Source organism: Haliotis rufescens, unplaced genomic scaffold (assembly GCF_023055435.1).
Source record: "Haliotis rufescens isolate VD_foot unplaced genomic scaffold, xgHalRufe1.0.p SCAF_12, whole genome shotgun sequence".
Lineage (NCBI taxonomy): Eukaryota > Metazoa > Mollusca > Gastropoda > Lepetellida > Haliotidae > Haliotis > Haliotis rufescens.
The window spans coordinates 5,527,758-5,549,677 of record NW_025963802.1 but is presented as its reverse complement, the minus strand read 5'-3'; the positions used below and the strand labels follow the sequence as shown (position 1 = coordinate 5,549,677).

The 21,920-nt window shown below is 40.0% G+C and overlaps 1 protein-coding gene across 3 annotated transcripts in view; it reads left to right on the top strand.

Moving 5' to 3' along the window:
• The window catches only part of LOC124141262 (Fanconi anemia group I protein-like), a 48,384-nt gene that overhangs the window by 5,912 nt on the left and 20,552 nt on the right, over nt 1–21,920 (top strand). For all 3 annotated transcript variants that reach the window (XM_048393293.1, XM_048393294.1, XM_048393292.1), the window contains exons 7-20: nt 1,358–1,523; nt 1,758–1,843; nt 3,692–3,821; nt 4,797–4,889; nt 6,412–6,548; nt 7,971–8,148; nt 10,586–10,673; nt 11,288–11,489; nt 12,572–12,686; nt 13,757–13,879; nt 14,988–15,056; nt 15,942–16,043; nt 17,705–17,884; nt 19,715–19,836. In XM_048393293.1, coding sequence (XP_048249250.1) covers nt 1,358–1,523; nt 1,758–1,843; nt 3,692–3,821; nt 4,797–4,889; nt 6,412–6,548; nt 7,971–8,148; nt 10,586–10,673; nt 11,288–11,489; nt 12,572–12,686; nt 13,757–13,879; nt 14,988–15,056; nt 15,942–16,043; nt 17,705–17,884; nt 19,715–19,836 — 1,791 coding nt within the window. The remainder of the gene's footprint in view (nt 1–1,357; nt 1,524–1,757; nt 1,844–3,691; nt 3,822–4,796; nt 4,890–6,411; nt 6,549–7,970; nt 8,149–10,585; nt 10,674–11,287; nt 11,490–12,571; nt 12,687–13,756; nt 13,880–14,987; nt 15,057–15,941; nt 16,044–17,704; nt 17,885–19,714; nt 19,837–21,920) is intronic.

The following is a 21,920-nucleotide window of genomic DNA, read 5'->3' as shown; positions in this document are numbered from 1 at the left end:
ATTTGACCGAGTCATATCTTTAAAGTGATTAATCAAATTCAACAAAAGGGACAATCGGCCACTCGGACCTGAGTCAAAATTGTGTCACAAGTGTGAAGAGTCTGTTCTAGCTGTTCGGAAAGTTGGATGAAGCATGGCCAATCAAATTATGTGTTGGTGTCACGTGATATTTGGTTACACAGAAGCGTGAAACGTGGCTTCATCCGCTGCGGAGAATCCACGCCTTGACTCTTCAAGAGAGGACACTGAGCATTTCGTGGATCACTATCTGAGTCACAAAACCCTGTGGAATGTCTCAAGCAAAGATTATTCCAAGGAGAGGAATGCTTGACCTTGGCACAATGCAACAATCACTGTTACTACTGTGTTACAATGCTGACCTGCTACATTACAAAGCATGACAGCTTTTTATTTCTTCTTAAACAAACAATAACATGATGACATTGACACTTTTTATAGATATCACTTCAAAAGTAATGCTTTAATTAGAACAGAATCACTTGAAAGGATTTTTGAATATTTCATATTAATAAGTAGAATATTTATAGATGTTCAAAACCATTGAGGATCAATACTGCAACATGTCCCTGATTATGTTTCAAATCCGATTATTGTCAGCAGCATACCTGTGCTCATGGGTTTCACCAAAGTGGTAACCTTGCATCATTTTGGGGTATCCTCCCATTATTTAAGCTGACACGGCGTGATATAACTGGAATACTGTTCAAAGCAGTGATAAACACAACTTACTCACTTTTTTCATGAATGAGTTGACTAGAGGTTATCACGCGAGTGTGTTTGGGGATGGTAAATATCCTGTATTAGGAATAAACATTGTATTTAGAGAGCCTTGGTGAGGTAAATACATAGTGTTTATTCCTAATACAGGTTATTTACCATCCCCAAACACAAGCGTGATAATCTCTTTATCATATAATGTCATTCTTCAATTCTGTACACCAAATCTCTTCACTGCTCTCACAAACATCACCTAAACATTGCAAGTTTTCCTGGAATGTGCGCATTAATATCTATTGCGTCTCAGACCTGGATGGGGCACAGGTGGCCCAGTCGTCTAAGGTACCCCGATTCGCTGTGCAAAGTTGTGTCCCTTGGGCACGCCAGAAACCTATGATTGTGGGTTTCGCCAAAGTGGTAACCTTGCATCATTTTGGGCTATACTCCCACATTAAGCTGACACGCTGCGATATAACTGGAATACAGTTAAAAGCGGCATTAAACCCAACTCACTCACTCACTCACCGAGACCTGGATGACTTTGGACTTTCCTCCTCAATCACTGCAACACACAAGAACATACTCATACCATTCCACTGTCTATCCTTGTGTTTTGTAGATGGAACCCTCAGAGTGTCCTTCACCTTGCTGCCATGTTCCGGGACGTCCCCCTCACACAGGACGAACTCAAGTTTGTCCTTGAGAAGGTCCTACGTGGGATGCGTGACCTTGACCTTCAGGACCTCCCTGCACTGGTCTATCAGCTGTTGTTACTGGCCGCTAAGGTGGGCATTGAAAGCACCGGGGAACGACTGATTAAATGTGGCAGAATTATGTGAAACTGCAGAAAAAATGTCGTTAATTTCATCGAGCAATTGATAATAGTTAATTTTGCTCCAAACTGTAACAATGCATTATATAAAGAGTTGCCAGCTTGGAATGTGAGTAAACAATTGAACAGTAATGTTAAGAGTTTGTTGTGATCCAATTGATTATCCCCTTGTCACGTCTCCACACAGGGTCATAAGAGGCTGGTCCTGGAGGGGATCACTGACTTCTTCATAGACCAGGACAACCTTCACCGGAGCCGGGGAAACCAGGAAAGGTAAGTAAACATGCTTCCCACCGCGGGTATTGCTCAGTTTGTCTATCAGATGGGGTATAGAGCAATCTCATTTCAATCAGATCTTTTGCTCCTGATATCTCTGTGTGAGAAGATCTGAGTGAGTGAGTATGGTTTTGCGCCACCTTTAGCAATCTTTCAGTAATATCATGGCAGGAGACACCAGAAATGGGCTTCACACATTGTATATGTGAGGAATCAAACCCGAGTCTTTGACATGACGAGTGAACACTTTAACAACTAGGCTACTCAACCGCCCAACCTCATAAAGTCAAAGTAAGAAAAATGTTTAGGAAACTGATATTTGATGCATCTCTGTAAAGTTGCTTAAATATGAGCAGATCACATCAGTGGCATATAATGAAATCATTTTATGATGAGAATCAAGTACAAATGATTACAATAAATTAATGATGGATTTGCGAGCTCTGATTGTCAATTGTTTGTTTGTTGTATTTGTTGTTTAACGCCACACTCAGCAATATTCAAGCTATATATGATGACGGTCTATAAATAATTGAGTCTGGACCAGATAATCCAGTGACTGACATCATGAGCATCGATCAATGTGATGACATGCATCAACCCAATCAGCAATCCTGACCACCTGATCCCGTGAGTCGCCTCTTATGACAAGCATAGTTGCCTTTTACGGCAAGCATGAGTTGCTGAAGACCTATTCTACTATTCTTCACTGGTCAATTGTCAATGGGATATTGAGACTCATTTCTAGAGTGTGGTAAACAGAGGATCTGCATCTTCATTATTTTCCAGGATACTTAAGACTTCAGTTCCGTGTCTTTTGCCTTCATAGAGTTATGAAGAAAACACGGATCACAGATTTACCCACTATGCTCCACAGGTTTTACGTTTTTACGTTTTTACATCTATAAATGCAAAAATATATTGAGTCAACAATAATAACTTAAACAGGCTTATTTTATCATTAACTCAAAAAATTAACAATATGAAATCAGTGACTGTTCTGCGCAATAATGCAGCATAAGTCCCACCCACTATATCAGCCAATAAGATACAGTCGTTCTCTAGTGGGTGTGGCCTGTTTTGTTTTTTAGATTTATGGAACAAACCCCAAAATAACTGCTTGGTTAGCCAATCAAATGCTGTGGAATCACAGGCAATCTATTAACTAGAAAATAAGTTAATCACGGACAAGGCTAAAGTGAATATTCAGGAAGCTCTGAGCATGCCGAGTTGGGACAATTTCACTTTGGATGAAATCCTTGAAGATGGGTGTACAATTCTCATGGACGTGAACCTACATGACCTATGCATCTCAGTTTCAAAGTCTGAGACAGCAATGACTTCTGCAGTGTCTGATACCAACTATTATACAAGTAATTACTTTTGACGAGGTCAAGATGCGAAAACATTGACCCTCAGACCCGACCCCTAAGGTGGTCTGACCGAACAAGGCTGCATGACGAGGCCCAGTCAGACTACCGAAGGGGTCAGGTCCGAGGGTCCTTGTTTTCGTATATTGACCTCGTCAAGAGTAATCATTCGTTTTGTTACACCGAAATTCACTTTAAAGTTTATGAAGCCTTCAACCTGTCCTCTGTTTCATAACAGTAGCATAGCTGCGAAACTAAAATTTTGGTATACCAGACACCATCTTGTTTTCTAGCAGACGAGTCAATATTCATCACGTGACAGGTCAATACTGATCATATGACATATCAGTACTCGAGGTCAGTGTCAGTCACATGATTTGGGGGTCCACATTGAAATGTATTGTTTTGACACGTGGTACGGATTAACCAATTGTGAGATTCTGTAGAGGTATAAGAGTTGCCTATGTTTACACAGTGAGGATCTGATGTGCGAGTACAGCGGTGTGGAGACGTTGCGGCACACGGAGGGTACCAGCATCCTCCATATTGTCGTCTCCGTCAAACAAGATCAGGAGCTGGGCAGAGAGTTTGTCAAATATCTGAAGGTTTGGGCAGACACATTTCTCCATTCTTTTATCATGATAACACCACAGTCGAATGCATGTGTTTACTGTGAAACCTGTTCATCTAGTTGTAGCTTTCCATCTGAACTTGCTGTGACAAAAGTCAGGATTAATGAATGGGTATATACGTATTGATTAATGAATATATTAATTAATGAGTCATGGGTATATATTAATGAATTATGGGTCTGCAGGCCTCAAAATAATGACTAAAACGGTCGCCAATGCAACCTAAATTTCAGTTTGTTTACTGTCTAAAATTCAGTGGTAGCCAAATGACTACCTTGAAAAATATCTTGTGGCAACTAAATTCTATTGCTACACATCTGTAGACACAAAAATAAATTACAGGTGATCTGCCAAAAATCATACTCACAAATAATTCCTCCTATAAAGTTGACAATGAACCGTAATACATAAATATTAATGTAATTAGTACTTTATTTTAGTTGACAATGCTCATTAGATAAGCAAGAATATACCTATATAATCTGGTAACATAAATTGCATCATTGTTTGTCATGTTCGAGTCACAAGTATCAAAACCCAAGTACAGTTTAATATACAATTCCAAGACTAGTGCTATAACTTGTACCTATAATAGTTATTTGATAAAAGATGATTTCAAATGCTTTTGGCTTCCTACAATGTTGGCTTGACTTCTTGATTTTTACCCCTCGCTACCTGGAAAAAAAAATACTTGTAGCCAATGTAAATGTATCATGTGTAAATCTGGATTAATGAATCATATATTTATTGGGATTAATGAATCGTTGCTACATCTGGAATAATGAATAAATTATATTTCTTAAAGCTTCCATTTATGTAACCTTTTATAGTGATGTACACTTTCCTGTACATGTGAACATTGACAGCTTTTATAAATTGCTATACAACTCTTGTAACACGATGAATAGTTTTGTTCGTTGGCTGGATATATATGAACATATATTACAGGCCAGCCAGTTGTCCTGTCCAACGAGAGCTCTTGCCCCTTTCAACCTTGCCCTTGCCTTGTCCACAGCCCAGCTGCACAGATTCGAGGATCAGGTAATGTATGTTGCAGGAGACATCAACTTCCTGAATCATCCTAGTGTTGATGCATGTTGTAGGTTCATGTATGGTATTGTTGGAGTTTGGATGTGTCATCAATATTGTGATAACTTTTCTACATGTTCATGCAGGCTTGATAGGCCTTGAATTTGGTGGTCCTGCCTGACAAAAAGCCTTAAATTTGAAAGTGCCTTGAGAAAACCGTATCATCGATCAAATACCTTGAAAAATCTAAGTGGGCAACCATTGTTAACTATGCTGTTTTATAGATATGTTAAATTATGTTTTTCACAAATCATGCTTGATGACATGTGTCAAAAGATTGTCAGTGGATGGATAAATAATATTCATGTGTGAACCTTTCATTCTTGTTATAATGTGTATACGTGAATGGGTCCTGAGTATTGGTCATAACAGATGTGATAAACTTATATTAACTGAGAAATAAACGACTCGTGGTCGTTGTTTATCGTACAATAAAACTCTGCAGGGAGAATAAACCACGAGGGGCATGAGTCGTTTATTTCTTTAACAATGTTGATAAAATGTACAAGCTTCTTTCTCCTTATACTGATTGTGATATCTCTCCCGTTCAGCCACTGTGTTTATCTGTGAAGCCCAGCTACATCTATGGGGAACAACTTACAAGACACTTCCCTCTAAAAAATAAGGTCATCTAATATATGACTGCATCAAGTTAAGAGCGCTTATTCGAATCTCCAGAAATGATGGCAAGATAGAACAGTGTTTTATATAGTGAAATAAACCACGCTTTGTTTTTCATTGTTCGTTGCGATTTATCTTGTAGCTATCTTATATTCGAGGCTATTCAAGTCTGTGGTAGCACAAGCACATGTTAAGCTGGGCAGTGGATTTCACATGGATAGGATTGTCTTCTTACTGCAGTGACAGCACATGTATTCCTTCTTGAGCAAGTGTAGTGATTTCTTGTTTTTGTACTACCTCCTTAGTGTAGTGGATAGAGTGTCTGCCTTGAGAACATAAAGTCGGTGGTTTGATCCCCGGCCATGTCACACCAAAAGACATTAAGGGATGGTACTTGTTGTTACCCTGCCTGGCGCTCGGCATTAACAGGCTAAAACAAGGACTGGTCGGTTCGGAGTCAGTATGTTGTGTCTGTGTGAGGTGTTCATGTTAAAGGGGGCACGGGTGGTCCAGTTGTCTAAGGCGCCGGGAGTTGCATCCCTTGGGCACGCCAGAAACCTATGATTGTGTTTTACCGAAGTGGTAAACGTTTCAGACCTGCATCACTTCGGGCTTTCCTCCCACATTAAGCTGACACGCCGTGATATAACTGGAATAATGTTAAAAGCGGCGTTAAACGCAACTCACTCACTCACTATTCATGTTAAAACTGCGGCATGGTATCTCAGTGGGCTGGCACTATAAAACTAGCATTAATCTGAACCAGTACAGGCATGAGTGTCGCTTTATAAATACAGTAATATTGAAAGCGATGTTAAACCCAATTTCACCTCACCCCATGCTTTGTTTTCAGATATTTGATTTTCTAAAAAGTACAATACTGAGATGTTTTAAAGACACTGACAGGCAGCAGCAGTCTTACCTGGTGAGGGAGATCACACAGGAGAGACTGAACATAGAGCACATGGTGCTGGAGACTGTCAGTAACAGGTGAGATACAACATCACCATCTTGTAATCATCATCCCGAGGCAAGGGAGATAACTGACTATTAATGTCCAGTTTCCATCCTAGCCGAACTTGGCTGGAATTATGGAGTAACATTTTGGTTGGACAAATGAGTCTATGCATAGTCCAATCCAAATCGTGTAACGAACTAGACATCCAGTTTCGTAAACAACATGGTTTTCAACGTGCAGATTTCGGTCGACTGCAGGATTTGCAAAGCATGTGTACTGCCAACTGGGCATCGATAGATATTTTGCAAAGTCTTTCATGTTTTTAATCAAGGTGCTCATTTGATTTGATGCACTTCACAGGGTTAGAACCATTTTATTACAAGATAGATCTTGATTATCAACCAGATTATCTTGACAGGGTGCCGCCATTTTGTTTGAAGGAAATGCAAGTGATATGCAAGATAGAACCTGATTGGTCAGTAGGAGGAACATAGAAAGGGACATAACTCGTAGTAGCCACTGGTGGCACTACAATTGAGCCTGGAAATTCCATCCTAGTTGGGCAAGGGTGGAAACTGGACTTTTATAGTCATTTTTTTAGTCAGTTGCCTCGGAAAGATGGTTGTAATGGGAGTTGAAAACTCAAATTGCAAATGGAAAAGTGCGAGAAGCTGTGTTCCATAAAACTAGAGACTTTCCCAAAACATGTATAGTAAACAAACAATGCCATGTGTATTATATCAATATATTATTTATAAATTCATTTTCATATCACATTTATGATATTTTACCATGTTCTGGGGCAAGCTCCAACTGGCCAGACCTGTGAAGACCCGGGGTAGAATGGATCTTTAGCAACCCAGTCTTGCCGTAAAAGGCGACTATGCTTGTCGTGAGAGGCGACTAACCTGATCAGGTGGTCAGACTCGCTGACTTGGTAAATGCATGTCATCGTATCACAGTTGCGTGGGACCCGTGTAGACCAGGGGTAGAATAGGTCTTCAGCAACCCATGCTTGCCGGAAAAGGTGACTATGCTTGTCGTAAGAGGCGATTAACGGGATCAGGTGGTCAGGATTGCTGACTTGGTTGATGCATGACATCGTGTCCCAATGGCGTGGATCGATGCTCAAGATATCAATAACAGGATTGTCTGGTCCAGACTCAATTGTTTACAGCCCGCCATCATATAGCTGGATTAATTTATTTTTTAAATATTTTTATTTCAATTAAGTAGACATAAATGTAACATTGGTACATGAGGTATATAAGTGAGGCAATTCAAAGAATCTTAAAACATGATCAGATATGGGTATATACATTTATTGGATTGACTGATGAATTATAGCTGGAATATTGCTGAGTGCGGTGTTAAATAACAAACAAACAGACAAATGGCCAAAGCAGCCTGGAACCCCATTCCCTCTATGCAGTTTCCTCCTGTTCTACCCCCAGTGTGTACGGCTGGGACCATGTGATACAGAGCCTGGTCCAACTCGGCTTCACGCTGATGGACAGTTTTGGCCCCAAGGCCGTGTTTGGGAGGATTGAACCCACCAGCCCCACCACACAACTGACTCCAGCCCGGCAAAGCTGTAGACTTGGTGCAAGGCTCCTTATCAACACATTCAAGGTAAAGACACGTGAAGGACCTGAGCATTTAATGGCAACTACAAAAGAATTGGTTCTCAGGCAACGATTTCTGAAAATATAGTGCAGGCGGGAGGTGGTTTTTTGTTGTTGCTTGTTCAAACTAGTATGTAACCAAATAGACAATTGTGTACCATCAACCTGGAAAAAGGCCTCCCCACATAACACTGTCCATGTAAAGGGAAGCAACTAAGTATTTGATTTTCTTTATACATTTTTTTGAAAATGGAAATTAAAAACAAAGCGTGTGTCAGACTTTATGATGATGCGGGCAGTGCCTGAGAACCAAGACTATTATTTTTCTTAGCCTAAGTAACAGGTATAAGTTACTGTAAAACCTTATTAACCTGAAGTCCAGAGGAGCAGTGTAACAATAATACCAGGCATGTGTGAACAGTATTCCAGTTATATCATGGCATGTCAGCTTAATGTGGGAGGAAAGCCCTAAGTGATGCAGATATGCAACTTTGGTGAAACCAAATGCACAGGTATGGTGCTGACAAAGCTAGAAACATAATCAGGGAAAACCGGGATTCAAACCACAATCATAGATTTTTGTCATGCCCAAGGGATGCAACTCTGCACAGCGAATTCCAACTGGGCCACCTGTGCCCCCTTTATGAAGAGAGCACTGCGTATTGAGTATAATATCATCAGGTGTAATGCCTCACTAGGCCAGTGAGTCGTGACATCCCTAGTGGCTATAGATGGAGGCCTGACTTTTATTGTCACATTGTCCGGACCAAGGTGAGCTTACGCCATACCTTGGCGTCCGTCGTACTTCCGTCGTCCGTACATCAACAATTTTTTCAAACGACTTCTTCTTCTGAACCACTTATTGGACATTAACAAAATTTGACTGGAAGCATCCCTAGGTGGTGGAGATTCAAAATTGTGCAAATGGTGGGGCTGATCCCGCAAGGGGCTGAGGGGCAGAGCCAAATAGGGGTAATTTGGCTATAATGCTTTAAACGACTTCTTCTCTGGAACTAAGGATAGATATCAACCATATTTGGTTGGAAGCATTCTCCGGTGGTGAGGATTCAAAATTGTATAAATGGAGGGGCTGATCAACCCCCAAGGGGCTGAGGGTGGGGCCAAGTAGGGGTAATTTGGCATTATTGCATTTAATGGCTTCTTCTCTGGAACTAAGGATAGATATCAACCATATATGGTTGGAAGCATTTTCCGGTGGTGAGAATTCAAAATTGTACAAATGGAGGGGCTGAGGGTGGGGAGAAATAGGGGTAATTTGGCGTTTTTGCTTTAAACGACTTGTTCTCTGCAACTAAGAGATGGACATCAACCATATTTGGTTTGAAGTATTCTCAGGTGATTGGAATTCACAATTGTACAAATGGAGCAGCTGACCCCCCAGGGGCTAAAGGGCGGGGCCAAAAAGAGTTTATGACGTGGACACAGTATAATGAGATGATGCACATATGCTACAAGGACTGGCCCTTCTGTTCATCTGTACGGCACTCCAAAAGGAGTTAGAACCTTGACCATAACATGCATCCCAATCCTATAATAAACAGATACATTGTATACATTTGTTTGTTATGAAGAGAATAATACATTTATGCCAATAGGAATCGCCCTGGGGTCCAGCCTTGCCTCTGGAAACTTAGATCCTGGATCATAACATGGATCAAATCTTTATGCTACATTTGTATCTAGAGAAGTACACATTCATGCTGTCAGATTTGCCATCCACCCCTTTTAAATTACAAAATATTTGCAGTATTATATACATGTACAATGTAAATGTATATTTTGTCATGATGGCGTAAATATCAAGGTGAACGACACAGGCCCTATGGGCCTCTTGTATAAACATATAATGAAAGGTATCACTGTCCCTGCTGGCTTTTGAATCTGCCAGTCCTGGTGGAATGGCAAGTCTAAAAATTACCAGCCCCCCCCCCCCCCCTCCTAATTTTGTCAGTCCCGACGACTTTCAACAAATGAAAAAACATGAAAATTAACTGGTTTTAATTCTTTCAACATCATGTTTAGTGCAATGATGTCATCTCTGAAGTAACTTAGTTAGGTCTACACGTCATTCACACAAAGCACAGTTACAATTTTGAGACAAGTATATATTTTACCTCGAAGCAAAGTAAAATGTAATGTCCTTGCACCAGAAATGGATAAGGGGAAACCCTGATAGTAACAGACAAGTTCGAAAAATATTCTTATGTGAATAATGTCAATGTTTTGTTCATCAACAAAGATTTATAAGGTACTTTATTTGCTAGTCCACGGGGACTGGCAGGCACATGAATTACCGGTCCAAGCCTAATTTTACCGGTTAAAAACTGGTAAATACCAGTGAACGGGAACACTGGGTATTTCAGTGCCTGAACAGTGACAGTGTGTGACATCTTGTTTTCATGCCTTTGCTTGTTCTCCTTCAGGCTCATGAAGTTGTGAGACATGAGATTCTGGACCAGATCTTCAACAGAGTCACCATCAAGGCCACTTCACCAGTGTCTCATTACTTGGGTAAGGATGACAAGAAACATAACAGGTGTCTCATTACTTGGGTAAGAATAACAATACATCGCTGGTGTCTCATTACTTTTGTAGGAATAACAACAAAGGTCACCAGTGTCTCATTACTTCGGTAGGAATAACAACAAAGGTCGCTGGTGTCTCATTACTTGGGTGGGGATAACATCAAAGGTAGCTGGTGTCTCATTACTTGGGTAGGGATAACAACAAAGGTCGCTGGTGTCTCATTACTTCGGTAGGAATAACAACAAAGGTCGCTGGTGTCTCATTACTTGGGTGGGGATAACATCAAAGGTCGCTGGTGTCTCATTACTTGGGTAGGGATAACAACAAAGGTCGCTGGTGTCTCATAACTTGGGTAGGGATAACAACAAAGGTCGCTGGTGTCTCATTACTTGGGTGGGGATAACATCAAATGTCGCTGGTGTCTCATTACTTGGGTAGGGATAACAACAAAGGTCGCTGGTGTCTCATTACTTGGGTAACAATGACGATAAGAGGGTACTTCCAGAATTCAGAACGATACTTTCAGGCAGGGCCTAGTGTCATGAGGACTAGTTACGTCTACATCTGGGTATTGTCACTAAAATGACTGTTGCTTGCAGAGCTGCTGGCAGACACGGTTAAGTCTGCCCCTCAGCTTCTCCTGGAGTCTGTTCCCAAGGTGAGAGAAGCGTTTGACTACCTGTCATTCCTGCCGCCATCATCGGCCGAGGGACTTCTGAAGGCCATACAGCCGCTACTCAAACTCAGCATGTCTCTCAAAGACTCGCTCATACTCGTGCTGCGTAAGGCCATGTTTTCCAAGTGAGTACACCGGGACTGTGAGAACAGTTCACAAAGAATATTGTAGATCTGATACGAATATATAACTGAAAATACTGCAGTGCTTATTTACATCTGGTGATTGAATATGTCCCTTGCTGGAGATGAAGATCAGGTGATGACATTGTTTGACCTGGCTCCATGTGTCAACATGCCCACAGTTTTGTTTGTTGCTAAGGGGCGGTCGGGTAGCCTAGTGGTTTAAGCGTTCGCTCGTCACGCCGAAAAACCCTGGTTCGATTCTCGACATGGGTACAATGTGTGAAGCCCGTTTCTTGTGTCCCCCGACGTGATGTTGCTGGAATATTGCGAAAAGCGGTGTAAAACCAAACCTACTCACTCACTGTTTGTTGCTCATGCTGTCAACCAATGCTTTGTCTGTCCCAGGCTTGGTTATTGATATGATGCTACATAGCTCTATAGTTTGATACTGTAATCGATACAAACTTATGAATATTGATACTAAACTGAAAGAAAAATTTACATTTATTAACATTACCATAGTTAAGATAAACAATGATCTTTGAACACAGTCGATACCTCTAAGCTTTATGGGGCGGAGGGGTAGCCTCGTGGTTAAACCGTTCACTCGTCCCGCTGAAGACCCTGGTTCTATTCCCCACATGGATACAATGATATGTCTGAAGCCAATTTCTGGTGTTTCCTGCCGTGATATTACTGGAATATTGCTGGAAAATTGCTAAAAGTGATGCAAAACAATTCTCACTTTCTTGGGTTTAACGTCATCATACTGTAGAAACTTCAAGATTATGTGCACATGTTCCTTTTTGGTTTTACAGCAATACATCATTAATTTATGCAAAATCATTACAGTTATCAGGGATCTGAGAGTTTATTTTATTTAGACAAGTTTATTTTTTATAAACTTATGGGACCATGGTGCTGCTTGGTTTTGTCTGGAGCAACGAGGTTTTATTGTCCACATGCACCTGGTGCAAGTAAAATCAAGTTCCATAAATCGAGCCCTGCATTTGTGCATACTGTACACACATTTCTGCACTATGTGCAACCCTGTGACACGATGCAGTGTATCTTGTTCCCAGACAGTTAGACTCACGGAAGATCGGTGTGATGGGGTTCCTGATGATACTGAAGCACTTCAAGGTCCTGGGAGGCCTGGTGGCCAGTCAGTCTAGTCAGACTTTCTCCCTCAGCCAGGTGAAACATCTATGTCCTCTTGTCTATTAATGGACTGACCATTTGAAAATAATAATAATCTACATGAAAATTGTCAATACCAAACTTACACACATATTATCCGACGTTGCAGAGTTCAGATTGTATTCAGGGAACATGCAGTGTTTTATTGTATGATAAACAACTCCCACTCAATGTTTATTTCTTAATTAACCATAGTTTGTTTATATCATTTTCGACTGTCAGACATCTTGGATCAAGACAGAATATATCCCTTCAAAGGCTATAGTCTAATCACTGTTTTACTGTTGTCAATTGAGGACAAGGTGTCAGTGCTTGATCCAGTTGATGACTTGCCTACAGTCGTTTATTGCTGCTTGAACAGGATGTTTTGATAGGCTAATTGGTGACCCTTGAGTAGCTTCGAGATTAACAGTTAATCATCAGCATAAACACTGAGTAAGCACAGGACTACAAAGTGAGTTCATTATTTCTTTATACGATGTTCATTATATCCATCAGAGCTCCAGATAAGCTTCGTATCTGCGTGAAATACGCATCAGAAATGCAGAAATACACAGTAAAATATAATCTAAGCGTATCAAATACGCAACGAACATTACAGATACGCTACAAAAATCAAACTTGTGCGTATCATCAAAATATTGTGAAGTAACCCTGCGTATTGGATTAGCAAATCAGCAACTTATTTTAAAATTATGACGGGCATTCCGTCAACCTTGCCAAACTCCACGATGACAGTTACATCATGATCATTTGCCATCACACTTTCTTGTAGAAGTATTGTGGTATTTTTTAGTCCTATAAAGCTCTCGAACCCACACGACACCAGTTTGTAGGGACTAGATGAATGGTGTTTTTAAATATTTAACTTAAATACCCACATGTTTAAAATCTATTTTAAACTGCATGGGTAAAATACCCACAACACCAAAAGCTTATCTGGAGCTCTGTCCATCAATTCTGTATAATAAAATATACACCAAATGCCCAGGACCGAAACACACTTTGTTATATCCATCCGTTTGTTGTATGCGTGTTCGTTACAAATGTAATTCACTGTATTCCAGATCCAGGTGGACGTCCATAAGCCATACAATGCAGCAAGTAACGAGGCTCTGTGCCTGGAGATCCTGGGCAACCTGCGACGATGCTGCACCCAGCAGGCAGACGTCCGCCTCCAGCTGTACGAGGTAAGATGTCGCAACTTGTGTTACCACACCACTTCAACTCTTTGTGAGCATCCTTTACCTTGATGATGCACGTCTGTCATGAAAATTTGCTTATTGGCTGAAAACTAGAAGTATTCAACCTACACTGATTCAGTCTAACTGGTGGGTTGAATCAGTGTCTCATTATAAGATCTCATCCAAATTTTGTTGTACACATGCACCTTAAGTCATTTCGTTTAATATGTGAAGATGTTACAAGTATTTTACATTAAATATCATGAAATTCTCATATGAATTTTTTTTTTTTTAAATTCTGTCCAGTAGGGGTGACTTTTACGATAACTATTGATATTGAAAGAAACTATTGTGATAACTATTGATATTGCAAGCAACTATTGCGATAAATATCGATAGTTGTCAGTGTATCATTTTAGATGAATTTTAGAGTCGAATTAAACCATTGAACTGAAGTTTCCTTTGAATGTGATAACCATAACAACAAATAAAAAGTAAAGTTTGAGATATGACTGATTTGTTTTTTCTCTACCCTAATAAGTTAAGAAAAAGAAACTTCCACATTACCATGTGTAAATTACTACCACTCATGATCAACAGAAAAATTAAATTTGAACAGCATTGCATGTATTTTATTGATATGGTAAATACAATCAAAACTATCAATATTCCTAACTGAAATCAATACTATTGATCGGAAACTGATTTAACAATCGATTTATCGACTTTAAGTGCTTATCAATAGCAATATATCGATATTTTGATTTATCGTGACACCCCTACTATCCAGTATGTTCTTTTAGGGCCATGTTTGTTTTTATTTTGTTCTTGAAATTTTAAGATGCTATATCGAAAATTCAAGATGCTGTGTTGAAATTTCAAGATATCTACAAAGTTGAAATTTCAAGATAATAAGTTGAAATTTTAATATTTATAATTTCAATGTTTGTATCTTGAAATTTCAACATAGCATTTTAACAATTCAACTCACTATCTTGAAATTTCAACATCAAAATTGAAAAAACAAATGGCCCTGTAAGGCTTCTGTAAATATTTGAGCAAAGTATTTCCTGTGAAATAGTCCTGAAATTGTCACACTTTCCTACTTGTACAGGGTCTGTACGAAGTGCTGTGCCACAACTCCAAACTCCAGGCCCCGGTCCTCGATATGCTGCTTAATCAGGTAGAACATGTCAGTTTGTGTGTTGTTTAATGCTGCACTCAGCAATATTACAGCTGTATGAACGTGGCCTGTAAATAATAAAGTCTGGACCAGGCAAACCAGTAGTAATTGATATTAGTAACGATCCATGCCATCGATGACATGCAAGCAACCAATTCACAGTGCTGGACCACCCAATCCCTTAAATGTCTCTTACAACCAGCCTAGTTTGGTAGGGGTGGTAGGACCTGTATAACCACAGGGATAGAAATATATTTATTTATTACTCTTTTTCTTTTTACTTAATTCCTAAGTCTGCCATAGGACACTCATACAGGTGTTTGGGTGTGCCCTTTGAATGCAGGTTTTACCATGTGTTTTTCCAATGTATTCATTTGCCATCCCCCCATTTTTCAAAAAGGGGAGATGTTATGATCAATGTGTCCGTCTGTCCTCCGTCTGGTTCCTGAGGAAATCTCCTAAACTGTTGAATATTTCTTGCCGAAAGCGACTTTTGATGACTTGGGATTTATATTCTTTTTTATTTTTATGTTTTCATGATGACAAGTTGGGCTTATACTGAAAATGAGTGTAGTTCTTGTTTCCAGAGCAGAATTCCAAAACCCTTACATATTAAAGATGAAACTTGCTTTACAGATCAGTCTAGCGGTAAACTGGTGCCTGTTAATGTTTTGGGAATTTTAAAAATACTGAACAGCATTATTTTCTCCTTCACTGAACTGAACGTATCCAATGGCAATGAGCTAAAAGTTGGATAAAAGTAGATAAACTCCAGGTTGCTCCTGATGACTCTTGCATTTATCATTGGTTTCATTGAATAAAATGAAATTTAAATTGTTAACTCACTCACTACATGACTGATAATGTGTAATATTCCTTTCTTAGATCAAGCGTTACTACGAGTCAGACAGCGACATGACGCCTCCATTAAAGCTGGACCCCTGTATCCTGGCCCAGGGGGAGTCTGTGTATCTGGCAGAACCCATGGTAGGTTGGATATGCAGGGATGTGGATCAGTACGGACAAAACTTACATTACATTAAAAAAGTTCTCCTCGAATACGAAACTGCCTACTCTGCTTTGGGAATGACTTTACGGCGGCCATCTTGGCTTGCTTTAGGCTGCTAAGTGACATCAGTGCAGGAGGTGTATTGTGTTGGCTGACGAATACAAGTGTATATGAAGTCCTGGTGTCTGTCTATTTTAACATTATCCCGGGAAACAGGATACAATATAGTCTGTACATTTGTTCGACTTCTACTTACAATCAGCAGATCAGCTGACAATAAGATACAGACACACACGATGGGCTCAGCCCTCTGGAACAGCCATCCGTCTCACACTCGTTACCCAAATCCATCCACCCCACCACATAACCCACTTGCCATCACAATCTCATAGAATATAAATATAAATACAAAACACAGAATGTAAAGAATCCATACTACGAAACCCTGAACATTAAAGACCCTGGAAGTAATATCCTGGGAATGCAAAGGGAGGTAACCCTGTAATTGTGTAGACCACTAGCAAATGTGGCCAAACATATAACTAAAATACCAAATACCGTTTTCCTCCACAATGGATAGCAACACAAACAGTGGATAATTGCATCAGTACAGGGTAACCAAACATCATCTGTTATAATTAATAAACTGATTACCACTACAAATTATTTTTGAGACAGGTCTATTTTTATTGAATCATAAAGTACCTACAACCATACCATGGACCTAGAATGTGTTTTCCACACTTTGTGGGGTTAACTTTAAGATGACACTGTGAGAATTCTTTGGTTCATTTGCACAAAGTTATTGTTAAAAGCGACTATGTTAAGGCACTGGAGTTATAAAACTGGAGCGGTAAGATCACTTGGTGCATGTGGGCCCCCACATGATTATGTCCCCGCTACTCTATAGGGTATTCATGTCTGCTTACTGGAGGGACCGCCTCCGTAGTCTTGTGGTAGAGCGTCTGCATGGAGAGCGGAAGGTCCGGGGTTCGATTCCCGGCCACGTCATTCCAAAAGACATTAAAAGATGGTACTTGTTGTTACCCTGTCTGGCGCACAGGATTAAGGGGCTAAAACAAGGACTGGTCGGCTTGGAGTCAAATCAAAAGATCTCAATTTTAGCTCACCTGACTGAAGATGAACCTGTGTCATGGTGCACTGTCTATCATCTGTTAATGACCGCCTCCGTGGTCTAGTGGCAAAGCGTCCGCCCGGAGAGCAGAAGGTCCTGGGCTCGAACCCAGGCCGCGTCATACCAAAAGACATAAAGAGGTGTAAATTGTTGTTACGCTGCCTGCCTGGCCATTAAGGGGATAAGACAAGGACTGGTCGGCTTGGAGTCAGTATACTGTGTCTGAATAGGGTATTCATGTCAAACTATGGCGTGGTATCTCATTTGGCAAGCACTATAAATCAGCATTAGTCCGGACAAGTACAAGCAGCCATCCCTCCTTACACACAAATGCATGCTCGCGCTATATAAGTGCAATAATCCTTAACACGACGTTAAACCCCAATTCACCTCACCTCACCTCACCTCACCTCACCTCACCTCACCTCACCTCATCTGTTAACTTGTACATGTGTTACATGTCCTCTGAAACCACTAGTCTTCTGAATCGGAACCGTATTGCAGGGGCACCTGCTCGGCTGCATCCAGCAGTGTGTTGTGAAGACCAGAGAGTTCCAGAACCAGGCAGGTGGGGAGGATGACGATGAGGATGAGGACTGTGTGACAGCCTTGACTGAGCTGGAGGAGTTGCTGACGTCCCTGACGACCAGGATGATTGCATGTGAGATGGAAGACTTCGAACTGGTATGTGCAACAATCTGTAACTTCATTAGGTAAAAGCCTCAAACAGTGAGATATGTACTGTTTCCTCTTGTGGTGATTTAATTGATTGGGTGGTCAGGCTTAATGACTTGGCTGATTGCGTGGCATCATACCCCAACAGTGTGAGCCGTTACTCATACTATCAATAATATCCAGACTATTTACAACCAGCCGTCATGTATGTGATATTGCTGAGTGTAGAAATATACAACAAACAAACAATCAAACAAACCCAACAAATACCTATGTCCAGTGAGAGTATCAACTGTTGGATCTGTGTAATGTGTGCAGATAAACTTATTTATACTTCCTAATCAGATAAATCAAACTAAATCATGTTCATTATCATTAAGATAGGTGCTTCAATCCTTGGGGATTTGGAAGCGCAAAATATTTTCTTTCTTCTTACTCAAAGATCCGGGGTAGAATAGGTCTTCAGTAACCCATGCTTGCTGTGAAAGGCGACTATGCTTGTCGTAAGAGGCGACTAACGGGATCGGGTGGTCAGGCTCGCTGACTTGGTTGATGCATGTCATCAATCCCAGTTGTTAGGATCGATGCTCATGATACTAATCACTGGATTGTCTGGTCCAGACTCGATTATTTACAGACTGCCTTCATATAGCTGGAATATTGCTGAGTGTGGCGTTAAACAACAAACCAACCAACTTTTACTCAAAACATCCACCATGTCCCAGGATTTTACATTAACTTACAAAAGTGGGGGTCCAAGGGACCCCCCAATAATTACTTTTAAGGGTCCTTGCAGGCATCACAGCGTGATATGCCAAAGGTGAGGATGTCTTTGCCTATAAGATCAACACGAGAGTGGATGAAATGGTCGAGGGTGTCCTGGTGCCAGTGGGCTACTGAGCTGCTAGTTGAGTTGCTACTGTTGCCATGGTGATTTGCAACTGGCCTAAAGCAACTGCCGCTGCCAGGCTCTCGCAGCATGCTTAACTACAAGAAAAGCTATCGTTGCTTGGCAACTACCCTGCTGACAAAAGCAGCTACCGCTGATAGCATAAGGCAACTACATCAGCCAGTCCATATGTCAACTACTGCTGACATGACCACTGCCGCCACCGGGCCAATATACGTGGCAGTTGGTAGCCCAACGTAGGCAATTCCACTGCTGAATGTACATGTACAGGTTTATTTACATATAAACATGCTGCTCTGCTGGTACCTGAAAAAAACACTTGCTGAAGAATAGAAGGAATTAAAATTGAAAATGAAAATGCACAAAACAGGTTGAAATATGGAGAGAGCAGGGGTGAGATACTTGGCAGGGTGGTAAAGCAATTAGATACGGCGAAAAAGTTGTGTACTTGAATAACAGGTGTGTACTTGAATAACAGGTGTGTACTTGAATAACAGGTGTGTACTTGAATAACAGGTGTGTACTTGAATAACAGGTGTGTACTTGAATAACAGGTGTGTACTTGAATAACAGGTGTGTACTTGAATAACAGGTTTGTACTTGAATAACAGGTGTGTACTTGAATAACAGGTGTGTACTTGAATAACAGATGTGTACTTGAATAACAGGTGTGTACTTGAATAACAGGTGTGTACTTGAATAACAGGTGTGTACTTGAATAACAGGTGTGTACTTGAATAACAGGTGTGTACTTGAATAACAGGTGTGTACTTGAAAAGGACCAGTGCACAAATGAGTGACTGATGGATGATGCTTGTGGCCCCAGAATATCGAATGATCGGCCCGTTAGTAGGGTCTTTGTGAATGTTGACGAATCCTGTCTTCATTGTATACAACAATAATGGTGTCTTCCTTCTGTGTGAACTCAGGACAAATCAGCGGACTTCTCGCTGGCGTCCAGTGTGGGGGTCAAGAACAACATCTACGCCATCCTGGTGCTGGGGGCCTACGAGGTGCTGATGGAGTACACGTTTACCGCCGGGCAGTTCAGGTCAGTCACACAACATGCCCGTGGAATGGAAAAACAGTGTTAGAAAACATTTGGAAAGACTAATTTGTGGTCCGTTTTTGTTGCCACATGATGTCAATTAAGACTTCTTCAAAATTGAGTAAAATAAGATATGTTCTCACAGTTCATTTGAGCAAAGGTAGTTTAAAAAAAACACACCAAAAAACCATGGTTCAGGCGACACTTTTTTTATTTCTTGCTTTACTGATTTCAAACTCATTTCAAAAGTGAGGTAGGCCAAATAAAAAATTAAAAAAAGCCTCAGAGATACATTTTACTTAAATTTTGTCCTAAAAAGTTAGGTAGGTATAAAAAAAAAAATTCTAGAGTTAGAAAAGTAAAACTCAATTTTTCAAGACAATTTTATCATATCCCTTTAACTCAGCTTGTGCACAAATGGCAATATAACACCAATAACACCAATAACACCAGCCAACCAGAAGATTACCGCTGTGACACCAAGTTCCCAGAGACTCTTGTGTGATAGATGAAGCCAACATTTATCAAGGAAATTATCTGCTTGTAAAACATCTTTGCTACTACATGTTTGGCTATACACAATTTGAAAGGTATAATTAATCCTATTGTTTATAAATATGAAAGTTATGTGTATTACATTATTTAAATAATTCATTAACAACTTAATTAAGTTCATTTTAAATTAAACTAATGTAAGCTAAAACATTCATAACGTCAAGATTTAAGTACTAATGAAGCGAAAATTTGACTATTTTCGGCAAATATAAGATTTAATAAAATCCACTTACCTATTTCTTTTTTTATTGTCATTTGTTTACGTAGTTGGAACGTTATTCTTAAAAGAATTTTAGATAATATCTGTCATCACTCATTTCCCGATGATAGTGGCTGTCCGCTCACTAACATGAGGAAATAACTCTGTTTTTGAAGCTTCGTATGAATAACACGTACGTCGAAGGCTGTCATGTCATTAAAAAAACTTATATTGTTTCACCGACATAATCTGCTACAAAGTTTGTAATTGGTCAAATTTAAGCATGTGACCTAAGGCAGCCAATCAAATTACAGCAACGGTACTGTCCTCGTGTGTGATAATTTGGACTTTGCGAAAGGCTTGGGTTAAATCATGTTATTCTGAGCGTTTTAAGCATGAAATCACAATCTATATTTAAAATATGGAAGTTCATGGATGTATTGTGCTGGGTTATGAGCTGTGACAAAGATTTCTTATGCATATATCTTGGCATTTAAGTCACCGTGTCCGAGCCGAGAAATCGAGGCGACGAAAGCCGAGATGTCACTTGACTTACATTAAACGCGTTCACATGAAAAGATGGAAATAATAACTTAGATGTCAGTTTGGCAATTTTGACATATATTTTTATTGATTTTATTACTTTGTATAATATATTTAAAGATTTGCTTGAAACATCTTCATCTTTCTGTTTGACATGTTCGATGAGGACACGTCGAAGTGTGTCTGAGAATATTTTTTTTTAAAAGTGAATAATTTTTTAATCTATTGATAAAAAATGATAAAATCAAATGGAATACGTATTTCAGACATTGCGAAATGTGATAGATTTAATAATTGAATGATATGACAGGTAGGTTAATAAAATTATTAACTATTTTGACGTGACTTGGCCGGTCAACCCTGCGGTGTCTGGTTACTCTTGGCTTCATGGCTGGTGTACCGGCCAACAGTGTTGAAAGGGTTAAACTGGTCACCGCTGCGCTTTGTGTTGACAAGCTTTGATGGTACAAGAGAAGGATCCCTGCGAGAAATATCAGAGTGACTTCCTTTTGCATTACACTAGTGGAGCAAATAAAATCATTTTGTTTGTTTGAACTTTTTATGCATTTTATAAAGTGAAGATCTGCAATAATAATCTGCAATTTTTTTTTCATCATTTGGACTTTGAAAGAGCGGCGCATCCATAAACCAAGTAATAACAAAAATGTCGCCTTAGGGATCTGCTGTTAAGTTTTACAAATGTGCAAAGATAGTAAAGTCGCTCAGATTCTTTCTTTGTTACCACCAAGAATGTTAACTAATTCCGATTGTGAAAATTTGGCAAATAGAG